We start from the raw sequence: 11,862 nt of genomic DNA, 5'->3' as shown, positions 1-11,862 counted from the left end.
CTCATGCATGTACTTCCTGATTCACATACTGTGCTGTTCAACTGCTAAAGAAGGCAATTAAGTATCTAATTAATGTAATTAATATACTCCATCTATCTCCATGTAATTAATAACAAAATATAGACAGTCCATAGACAGTTTTTCATTATAATTCTAGCCCTTACTTTAAATACAAGTCTCCGGACTGCTGAATATAAACACTGCTTTTTTGTCTAATCCATCTTTCTATATCTATTTGATGTATATCTGTGTCTGTGCATGAATGTGCTCCAAGGGGAAGAGGTTACCACGCCCAAACACACTGAGCCCACTGTTAGTGCCCTCTTCTGGCCAAGTAACATCTACAAGCTATACCGTCAACAAGGATGATTCCAGACCAATGTTAGAACAATCTACATTTTAATGTCAGTATTTAAACATAATGCAATGATGACAAATAAATATTGAAAATTCTTAGTATTACATCACAAAATTAGAAATGTATGGCTTTAGGAGAATGTCTCTTCTTCAAAGATTCACCCATAATAAACATTGTTAAAATAAGAGTAAGTAAATTATATAGTAATATAGTAAATAACGATAGTAAATAACCTTACACCACAAAGTATAAAAATACACTGCAAAAAAAAAGACATCTTAGCAAGTGAAAATATCTTGAATATGAGATATTTAGCTAATATTAAAGTACAAAATTTAAGCTTTAAATGTTCTTATTCTCTTGGCAGATAAGTTTGTTTCTTTCTACAAATAAATGCTTAAAATTAGAAAATGTATGTGCCTGTAGAACAAGACTATTTCAAGCTAAAAATTAGTAACAAACTGCATAGAAATTGATTTAATAGTCATATATTTGGGTAATTATAGTTTTATAATAAGAAATACATTTCACTATGTTCAAGATATTATCAGTGAAAATATCACCATTTCTAGTTGACAGAAACAGACTTGACTTTAGATGATCAGTCTGTTGCACTAAAACAGATGAAGAATTAAAGAACTATTCACCTTCCAACAACATTGTGTGAAACAGCTTCTCAGTCGATCATTCAGGAAAGCTTAGGGCACTTTGGGGGGATGAGAGAAATGAGTCATCCATTTCAAAGAATCCCTAAAAAAAAAAAAAAGAAGTAATCATTTTGACCTTAGACAGTGTCAGCACCTGGGTTTCCAAACCAAGACCTTGCTCTAGTACTTTTTAACATGCCCTCATCAACTTCTTTCAATGTTTTTCGCTTTCAGTGAGGCAGTGCACTCAGTTCAACAGGAGCACCACAATATGCAGTAATGCAGGTGGATCCTCGTGTGATAATGGGTCAATGAATTAAACACTTGTCTCAACATTCTGTACCAAACAACTCAGATATGCTGCATGTACAGTATGTTATTAACGGCACTGAATCGTGACATTTCAGTGAGAGTGTCACAAGGTATATTTGTCTTGTTGTCATGAAAAAAAGGTTATTAAGAAAGGTGAATCGGTTCCCAACGGTCACCAAAAAGAGTCGACTCAGTTAACAACAGCGTGACATAGCTAGAGTTATGGACTGAAATCTTGCATTGTTGCCACCTTGGCAATGTTTGTTGATAGTTTTAGTGACTTTTCAGAGCCCTTTAGCCACTGTTTCCGCTCAAAAAAACACCTAGCGACAAATCTTAGCTACTTTCCGTAGTAGAGATGGAGGATGTGCTCTGTATGAGAGAAATAAATAAGACATTCTGTTGCTTCTTTGTCCCTGAGTGAACATTTTAAATATAGATAGAGCTGAAATCACAGCACATACAGAATTTGTCAGACCACCCCGTGGTCATGATTTTAGCTGTGTTGGTTAACATGTAGTCTTAATGAGCTGCTATTTCATACTTGTTCCACTGTCTGACAACAGAAACAGAAAAATATATAAGGAGAACAACTTTATTGGGAATTGGGCTGTATTAAAATACAGCATGCAAGGACAAAGTGTAGGAGAGAAGCAAACATATGTAAATGAATGACGATGACATCGTGTATATGCTAATTAGCGCATGACGTAACCTAGCGACTTTTCGAGAAGGCTTTAGCTACTTTCCACTGAAAAGTAGGTTGCGATAGTGGAAAGTTGATGAGGGATTGTGAAAATTCACAATAATTACTAGCCAAGCCTGTAAAGAGCAGGTAAAGCAAATCAAACTGAACTGAGGTCAATTTGAAATTAAGTCTTGTCACTTCCCTTCAACAGTACAGTGTTAAACTAAAAGGAATTTAACTGAGGTAACACATTAATCAAGAATATTTTGAATTGTATTGAAGTAAACAAAAAACTGGCTACCTGTTAAACCTTTGGCCCTTTCTCTTCTGAAACTCCTTCTCATCCACAGTCCATACAGCGCCTTTTCCTCCATCCACCCGCACGAAGCACTTATGGAGGCTGAGGTTGTGACGGACTGCGTTCTGCGCACGCACAAAAAAAGTGTCATGTAAAATTAGAAATAGAAACAGAAACATATAACAGAAAATGTTTCTGCGTTCAGAAAATCCATCCATCCATCTTCTACAGCTTACTCCTTTTCAGGGTCACGAGGAACCTGGAGCCTATCCCAGGGAGCATCGAGCACAAGGTGGGGTACACCCTGGACAGGGTGCCAATCGCAGGGCACAATCACATACACACTAACACACCCATTCATACACTACGGACACTTTAGACACCCCAATCAGCCTACCATGCATATCTTTGGACTGGGGGAGGAAACCGGAGTACTCAGAGGAAACCCCCGCAGCATGGGGAGAACATGCAAACTCCACACACACAGGGTCACGGTGGGAATCGAACCCCTCAGGTGTGAGGCGAACGTGCTAACCACTAAGCCACCGTGCACCACGTTCAGAAAATGATGATGGTAAAGATTTCACCATGTCAGTGCTGCCATCTAGTGGATATAGTCCAGGCTACGGGGAAGCCACTATACAGATCTACTGTACGTGTGTTAGTACTCAGTTATGATGTACTGCAATATACACTCACCGGCCACTTTGTTAGGAACACCTGCTTATTCATGCAATTATCCAACCAGCCAATATGAGGGAACAGAGCAATGCACAAAACCATGCAGACACAGGTCAAGAGCTTCAGTTAATGTTCACATGAACTGAATGGGGGGAAAATCTCACGGAGTTTGACCTGCTTATTTGTGCCAAATAGGCTGGTTTTGAGTATTTCAATGCCTAGACTGGTTTGAGCTAACAGGAAAACTACAATAACTTGAATAACCACTCTTTACAAACATGGCGAGCAGAAAAACATCTCAGAATGTACAACACTTCGAACCTTGAGGCAGATGAGCAAACAGAAGACCAGACTGGGTTCTTGTCAGCCAAGAACAGGAATCTGAGGCAACAGTGGGCAACAGACTCACAAAAACTGAACCGTTGAAGATTTGAAAAACATTGCCTGATCTGATGTATTCTGATTTCATCTTGAGTTTCGGCTTGGAGACAGTGGTGTAGAGGAATAGCGTGCCAGACACATTCTACGGGGGGGCCCCTGTGGTGGTGGGGGGGCCCCAGTATAGTGAACAACAAAGAGCAATAATTGAAATTTAATTATAATACACTTGGACCCCACACATTAGAGAGAAGAAAAGGATGTTTCGATTACAGTTAATGTTGAGTATTTTGTGTTACTATTAGCCACCTTAAAAATCAGATAGGTACAGAAAGATGTTCTTTCCCTTTGTGTTGTAATATGCATGTCAGTGACATTTTTGTGATTATTTTCACCTTTGTTAATTCCCACATCACCCCAGCACGCGTCCTGCCCTTGCTCTTGCGGTGGGGCTCCGCCATTGTCTGGCAGTGATGTAAGGTTGTGGGGATTGTTTTTTGTCATACGTTAATCCTATTAATATGAATCAAGCATCCTTTGACCACAGCAGAATCTCAAGGGAATGTTTCCAACACCTTGTGGAATCAATGCCACATAGAATTAAGGCTGCTCTCTGAGAGGAAAGAAGGGGGGGTCTTACCCCCTTTTTATTAGTATGGTGTTCCTAATAAAGTGGCTGGTGAGTGTATATCATATAAGGATACTTTAAAATATCGACAATACCAATACCTTACATTAAAGAGACAGTTGACTAGGTAGACAGCATGGTTGGGCAGCATTTGCACACTCCTGAGACAAAGGCTGTCTATATGGATGCCAGTAAGAAAACCATCTTTTAAGATTTCGGATAAATATAAAGAAGTATATAAGAAGGCACCAGCGATCCTATAGTTTTATTCACCAGACAAGAGCGCCATGAAAGTTTAAAACAAATGAGTAACACAGTTGTTGGCTGACACCTTTAAAAGTGCAAATTAACTGTTTTTTTTTTTAATTTATTTTTATTTTGTAATATTTTGATTAAAAAAATCATTTGTGTTTGTAGGTTGCCAGAAGTAACTCTTACTTACTGGAACTAACTCTGATTAAAAGATCAAACTGTGACTTTATTTAGGCTGCAAAGCTAGCATGTAATTGCAAGTAAACTCATGTCACCGGCAAAGTGAATTAGAATTGATGACCTTTAAGGGTGTCCTACAATGCGATTCAGATGAAAATATTATAACTCGTGCCAAAGCATCAACTATGGATAAGCCTGATTTACCACAGTTGAGGAAGTTTGTACTGAGTTGAGGGAGGATTGTCTATGCCTGTGGACTGATAATAAAGCCTGCACACACTGTCTTACGCCAGGAAGACACATATCATGCTCTAAAATTCAATCTACAATTTGACTCCTGTACATCCTATATTTATACATGAGGAACTTAACAGTTTAAGAAAAATATGTCAAGTGACATCATGTCAGATATTAACTGGCTATGCTGAAGTGCGTTGGCTGAGCATTCTGTCACGATACGATACCTTCCATGTGGGAGTGTTGTGACGGAAGTAAAAGAACCTTTGAATGAACCAGCTGTAGATCTCATTCAGAGCCCTTTGCTTATCGGGTGCCTCCAGTATTGACTATGAAAAAATAGTACATAAATATAAATAAATATAGATATATGCATATAGTAAGTAAATAAATATAGTTATTTATATTCCCATGAAGTAAATAGAATATAATTGGATGTATCATTTGCATAAATTGGTTACTTACACATCTAATAAGAAAAGCATAAGTATACGGAGGTCTGATATTGACATATTTGTAGCATTCCATACTGTTGACAAAATCTATAATGTAGAAGAAGAAATGTTTTTGCATAACACAAGTTTTGGTTGCAAATGAAGTTCTATTCATTCTAATAATTAAAAAAAAAAAAAAAAAGAAACAAAAATACACAAAAATGGTCTGCACAAGCATGTAAGCACATGTGTGTATTATCAAATCTGACAGGCCTGGGAAAGTCAGTGTGTGAATAGGCTTTACCTGTCAGTAGGTGGGGGGTGGCTGTGGGCCAGTATTCGTGGCCCCCTGTGGCATTGATGGCCCACTCTACATTTCCATCTGGCTCCTCAGACGGGGGTGCAGGCAGTGCCAGCGGACTCCACCAGCCTAGAGCTGCTCTCTGACAGAGCGGCACACAACACACACTCACACACTTCATAAAGCAAAAACATTTGTGCAACCACACCAACTGTTTGAATGGTAAAAAAAGGGCATGAAATAGATTTACTGTTCTTAATCAAACATTATGGTAAAGTTTTCATATAAGTTAAACTATGATAAATTATTAATACTGATATTTTAGGCTATTTAGAAAATTTGTATGATGTTTTATCATAAATAGTTTCCAAAGGAGAGTGAGTGATGAAGTGATTTTCATCTTACTGGGTGTACAGTCAGTCTTAGATGGAGCTGCATGGCATGGAGTGTCTGTCTTTCCTGAACAAGCTTAAACACAGTTTGCAGTGAATGTGTTTCAGTATTGCACTGGATCAGAATCAATATCCTGGTCAGTTTGCAAAAAAAAAGTAGCAGCCATCATAATGTTATTACAAGAATAATCCAATAAATTAGTTTATAATTGCTTTAAAAAAAGGTGTATCAAATGTATCTAGAACAAAGTAAACCTCAAACAGTTCTATATGCAGTTCACCCAAATGTGGTGCTGACAGGGCTTCATGACACCATAACCCCCTCATGACCAGTGAAATAATCATAAGTACAATAATTTATAATTCTAACATGTGTAAAAAATATATATATATATATATATATATATATATATATATATATATATATATATATATATATATGTGTGTGTAAAAAAATAAAATAAATATATATATATATATATATATATATATATATATATATATATATATATATATATATATATATATATATATATATATATATATATATATCATAAAGACAGCCAAGGGCAGTGTTCATAAGGCCACATAAGTCTTTTACAACAACTTTTTTTTTTACAACAACTACTAAAGCAATAGTTTGTGCCAAAATGTTGGTCTGATATGTTTCCTTTATTAGGTGGAAATGGTGGAAATTCTTCATTACTTTCTGAACTAAACATGACATCCTGAATTCTGTGAACAATGATTAGTCTGTTATGGTGAGAAAGTATTGTGTGCATGTTTTTTTGCCTTGTGGTTTGCATGAGAGGATACACAGGCATAGCCTACAGAATCGGCCTTTTCTGGCCATCCAGTGAATTTAAGTTGAATATTTTTGTCACTTAATTGTCAATTCAATGTATTCAACTGTCAAATGATTTTGTTATTGTTCTTGAAAAGAAACACAGAAATTCATATATATTATATTCATATTGATATTTACACATTAACATTTTTGTGAAAGTTTACATAAAAGCAAAACAGAATTTATGATATTTTAAATAAATTGTTAAAGATGCAGTTTGGTCTTGTTTCTCAATATAAACAACATTGTAAAAAAATTGTCATATATGACTATTGGTGTGTAAAGAAATTGTTATTTTTGTTTAAACTTAAGGAAAAAAAACATTTTAAATGAAGAAATGTTGCACTTTCTGCTAAAAGCAGATTGAAGCACTTTCTGCTAAAATCATTGCCTTTTCGTTAAATATAATACAGTTTGCTCTAAGCATTTTTAAAATTTTAAGTTTGCACAAGATAATTATATTCATTAACCGAATAAGTTGATTAAATTTCTATGCCAGTGAGATAGATCTGAAGTAGTTTTAGGTGAACAAGACATTATTATTTAGGGCCAATTTTACTTTCTTAGTCAACATAACAAAACAGTGCAAAGTATGTCATCAACAGAATATAAAGATAAAAATTAAGTTTAAGCAAAGTTTGTCATCAACAGAATATAAAGATAAAAAGTAAGTTTAAGAACTGCTATTGTAAACAGAATTATTTTTCACAGGGAATAGAAATTAGCTTGAGATCAACATCTGATGCCTGTTAGAATAAGGCTTTATGCTGTAATGCTTGTACAGGTTTGTCAGTTGTCATGTATGTAAGGTGTGATGTAGACTCATAATGACCATTCTTAGGTAAAGTGTTAATATGCCTCTCATTGAAATATCCATTACCTGAAAAGTAACCGGATCATCTTATTTGTTTTAATACTATTACATATTCATCTACCTGACTCTCCATTTGGCGCACTCTTTCTTCCTGCACTCTCCACTGTGCGATTGTTTTTTCTCCCCAGCTGTGTCTGTTGTTCAGGTGTCTACACAATTTAAGAAAAATGATTTCATTTACAAAAAAAGAAAGTCAAGAGAGGAATGGCAGACATATATTTGACATTTTTGGTTTAAATGCTTCAAAAACTGATGAAGACTCACTTCAGGAAAACAGGATACTCTTTGAAGGCTTCATCACAATCAGGCCAGCGACATCGTCCGTTGACAAACAGAGAACTTATCACATTTGACTGGATAAGGCTGCATAAGTGGGTAAGTGTACATTAATGCAACACCCTATGTAGTTGAAACCTTTCTTGTCATATATTGTCTGAACTATTTCAGTAAACACCTGAATTTTTTCTTTAATCCAATCTATATTTAGACTTTTCAAGTGAAGTCAACTCCAGAGGTGTCAAAATTCGAATGAAGCTCAACTCATACAAGGTTTGTGATTTCAAATGAGTCTAACATTCTGTTTCCTGTTTGAGTCTTACCTGTTCATGTGAGTGCTGGGGGTTTTGTGCTGATCAGTTTGTGCTTGACTAGAACTGACAGAACTCTCCTTTCTGCCACTTTTTACTGCTGACTCACACTTTTTAGGTGAGAGCTTAGAAAAACCGGTGTGTTCTGGTGAAGGAATAGGATCAGGAGATGGATGATGAGTAATTTATGCATTTCCAGACCCATTTTTACATATTAAAGGTACATATTAAAGTTTTAAGGAACTATATTTTGTTGGTCATGTCTTATCAAGCAATGTCTTTTAAAATAATAAAAATTATTTGATCTATAAAGCACACTCAGATGGATAGTTTAGTTAACAATGTGTAATAATGGATGTTGTGGCACAGACCAAGAGATAGCAGAGAGGTGGAACAGAGCACAGATGGTCTGTTCTGGGTTGGCTGAGGACTCTGACGCTCTAGCAAAAGAAGGTTTGTGTGTGTTGTTTTAGCAGCACTCTGCGCACACACACACACACACACACACACACACACACACACACACACACACATACACATACACACACACACACCACCACCACCACAGAGAAAGTTGTGAATTTTAATTAACTGATAGATTGTGTCTGACTGTTAATGACTATAAACTGCTTTATGTGGATTATCTCAATGATTTTTCTTTGGGAAATATGAGCAAAATTGAATGAAGAAAATTACATTATGGAAATTCCAAACATACATTTTTAAGCTGATCTGTTCTTTGGCGTGAACTGAGTTTCACTCCATAAACTACAGCTTACCTGAAAGGGTGGGTTTTCTTCAGAATGAAGTGAGGCGTCACACTTATTTGGTATGTAATTCTCATCCTCCTGCTCTTCTTTCAGAATTGGAGGCACATCTCCATCCGTTACACACCTAGTCCTGCCACTCTGTCTGTTAATCTGTGACATACTGTAAAACTCTGAAACAGAAAAAAAAAGTTGCAAAAAGTTTTACAGCACTTTATTCCTCATTTCTATCATAAATCTAAATAAGATTTATACAGAGAGGAGGTCAGGCACTAAACCAAATAAACTTGAAGACATCTAGTTACTGGTGAATATTTCTTTGCTTTACCTGGAAGAGAAACCCCACCATTATAGTTTTGTTAGCTACCTTTTAAACACACAGAAATGCTCCAAAGAATAGAAAAGAGGCCCAAATTTAAATACACTTTCTTAGACCCAGCCACAACATCGCTGGGTTTTTTCCCCTTTCCTTCATTAACATTATGAGGGTGAGAAGCAAAGATATGAAAGTTAAATGAAAGCTGTAGAGAATGAGCACAGCTTCACAATAATGATTTTTTTTTAAAAAGCGATAGGGTATACAATGTTTTGTTGGATTCACATGTTTTAGAGAAGAAGAAAAAAGCAAACATGCTTCTATTTCAAAAGTACATCAACCTATTTATTTTTCCAGAAAACCATAAACACTAGACAAACATGATAAAATGAATAAACATTTACATATAATACATGTACGCTCACTTTGCATTTTGCAAAAACATGCACAAGATAAGCAGGCCAGGAAAAGGAAATAGGATATGGGTAAATAGAAAGAGAAAGTTTGCAACCTTTGCGGTCTCTGATGTTATACTTGTGTACGAAAAACACTTGAGGTGCAATCACAGAACTAAATATAAAGTAAATGCAGTTAAATATAAAGTAACTGCAGTTGCACAGTGTGGCAATGAATATGACTAATATCTTTGAAATATCAACCACACATGAAATAAAATAATTGCATTACAATTAGCAGGAACAATCGCACTATGCTTAATACTATAACATCCACATTTATAGTTCTACAGTGTATGGTAATACTTCAGTCTATAGCTACCATAGCGCTTTATAGTATTGGTTTGTGAATACACATATTGCTGTAAGCATTTTTTTTTTTTTGACATAACTTCACAGGTATGGAAAATTACTCACTGCCAAAAGCAATTCTTTTTTTTATTTACACCATGGAACGTTTCGTTATTACAAACCACTCTCTCACAAAGTTGTTCAAAAGTGCATCAAACTTGTACAAATCTATCCTGGAATTAGTTTCTGCTAACCACTCATTCTACCACATATTGTTTATAGAAACAACAAAATAGTACTATCTGTGCAATACTCTTTTTGGGTGGTTCTCATTTTCAGGCCGATATACGTTAAGCCAAATACAATATGAAAAATTTAAACTGTGATATAACACAAAAAATCAGCATTATGACTATATGTTACAACCAACACATGCATTCCTACAGCTTTAAACTTTCCACAAACTCTGAAATTTTAATTAATTAATTAAGTTAATTAATAAGAATATAAAAGAGTTAATTCAGCAACTTAAATAATCTTCAGTGATGAAGAAATCAATTGGACCATCTCAATTGTAATACAGGAACCCCAAGCCAACCCCAGACATGCACTATATTCGTTGCAGTGTAGAAAAATGCATGATGTTTAATGTTTAAACATACAGTACAAGGCCATGTATTATTACAACTGAAACAAACACATACAAAACACTAAAAAACACTTTAACAATCACAAGCTACACAAGACAAAATTATATTTCATAGTTGAAGGCATATACTTAAATGATTTATTGTATTTTTATCCATATTCTCTAATTGTTTAGAATGTCAAATACCTGCTCAAGAACAGACGTCTTTATACTTTTTTGCACCTCCTGTTCTCTTCCTGTCTTTTGCTTGCTGAACAGAATAAATCAGAATGAGGTAAAATCTTATTTTTAGTCATCCAAGCTGTTAAAGCTCCACAATGAAGGCCACAGCCAGTCACCGGCATAGAATATGATCCTTTCTTGTCGACAAGTAAATGCATCACTTCAAAAGACTACAGTGCTCCATGTCAAATTCATGTGTACCTGTGGCATACCTAGGTGTTCAGAAGTTATGCACACTTTGTGTGGTTAAGAAACACATAAATGGAAAAATTCACCCTAACCTCAGTTATCTAAGTTTGATATTCGTAATTGAAAAACACATTCTTTCTGCATATATACTATCAAACAAGATTAATGATATAAATAATGTTATCAATATTGAGATTATCAATGTGTTTTTTTCATCAAGATAGAATTCTTTAATTCTCTGTAAATTTCATCTAACATAAAGAATTTATATAACTGCTAGTTGCAAGAATGATGCAATAATTTTATTTCTAGTTGTATGTTTGGCTTATTTTTACGAAAAACTGCTATCGTTATCAGCCAATCTTCCGCAGGTTGGACATATCAGCTCTCTTACTTGTTTATTTTTATATTATCAAATGCCATTCCATAAAACGTAATGTGTTATGTCATCATCTACTGCCACTGTTACTAAAGAGGTAGACCTTTGGTCAGTTGTAAATAGAATTTCTATAAACAGTTAAATAATTAATAACAATGTATTCTATCACTGAAAGGAAATTCTCTCACTTTCTTATCTCATTATTTATCTAAATGTGTAGCTATTTTTTAAATCTGTAGAACAAGGTAGCTGTGGAAAGATGTAGCTTTCTGTGACTCACCTGAAGTTGTCTCCTTCAAAGAAAATTATGCAGCGCGATCTCTGTGTCCATCTGTATTTATAGTCCAATGGTATACTTGACTTTTTTGAGCAGGCAAAAATGAGTCATTGTTATAAATATGTTATTAATGTGTGTCTTTGACACCAAACTATTGTTTAGAATATTAAAAAACATAACTTTGAATAGTTGTATCTGATTGAATCTCATTGAGGGTCAAAAC

General features: G+C 35.1%; 1 protein-coding gene across 1 annotated transcript; it reads right to left on the bottom strand.

Moving 5' to 3' along the window:
* Positions 1-382: 382 nt before the first annotated feature.
* foxp3b (forkhead box P3b) lies at positions 383-11,021 on the bottom strand. The gene is made up of 12 exons (XM_017466874.3): positions 10,759-11,021; positions 8,874-9,034; positions 8,466-8,574; positions 8,107-8,239; positions 7,772-7,870; positions 7,569-7,656; positions 5,800-5,862; positions 5,398-5,536; positions 5,125-5,201; positions 4,887-4,988; positions 2,307-2,428; positions 383-1,108 (listed from the first exon to the last, which is right to left on the bottom strand). The coding sequence occupies exons 2-12, from the start codon at positions 9,021-9,023 to the stop codon at positions 1,057-1,059; spliced, it is 1,134 nt and encodes a 377-aa protein (XP_017322363.1). The 5' UTR covers positions 9,024-9,034; positions 10,759-11,021; the 3' UTR covers positions 383-1,056.
* Between the last annotated feature and the right edge of the window lie 841 nt (positions 11,022-11,862).

Source organism: Ictalurus punctatus, chromosome 5 (assembly GCF_001660625.3).
Source record: "Ictalurus punctatus breed USDA103 chromosome 5, Coco_2.0, whole genome shotgun sequence".
Classification (NCBI taxonomy): domain Eukaryota; kingdom Metazoa; phylum Chordata; class Actinopteri; order Siluriformes; family Ictaluridae; genus Ictalurus; species Ictalurus punctatus.
Note: the sequence above shows the minus strand (reverse complement) of the source record. Positions and strands in the feature narration are given on the sequence as shown.

Coding starts and splice junctions, on each gene's coding strand:
- foxp3b (XM_017466874.3), bottom strand. CDS start 9,023: ATGTCACAGATTAACAGACAGAGTGGCAGGACTAGGTGTGTAACGGAT. Junction 7,657..7,771: donor GAGTATCCTGTTTTCCTGAA/GTGAGTCTTCAT, acceptor TAAATTGTGTAG/ACACCTGAACAACAGACACA. Junction 5,202..5,397: donor CACCCCCCACCTACTGACAG/GTAAAGCCTATT, acceptor TCTACATTATAG/ATTTTGTCAACAGTATGGAA.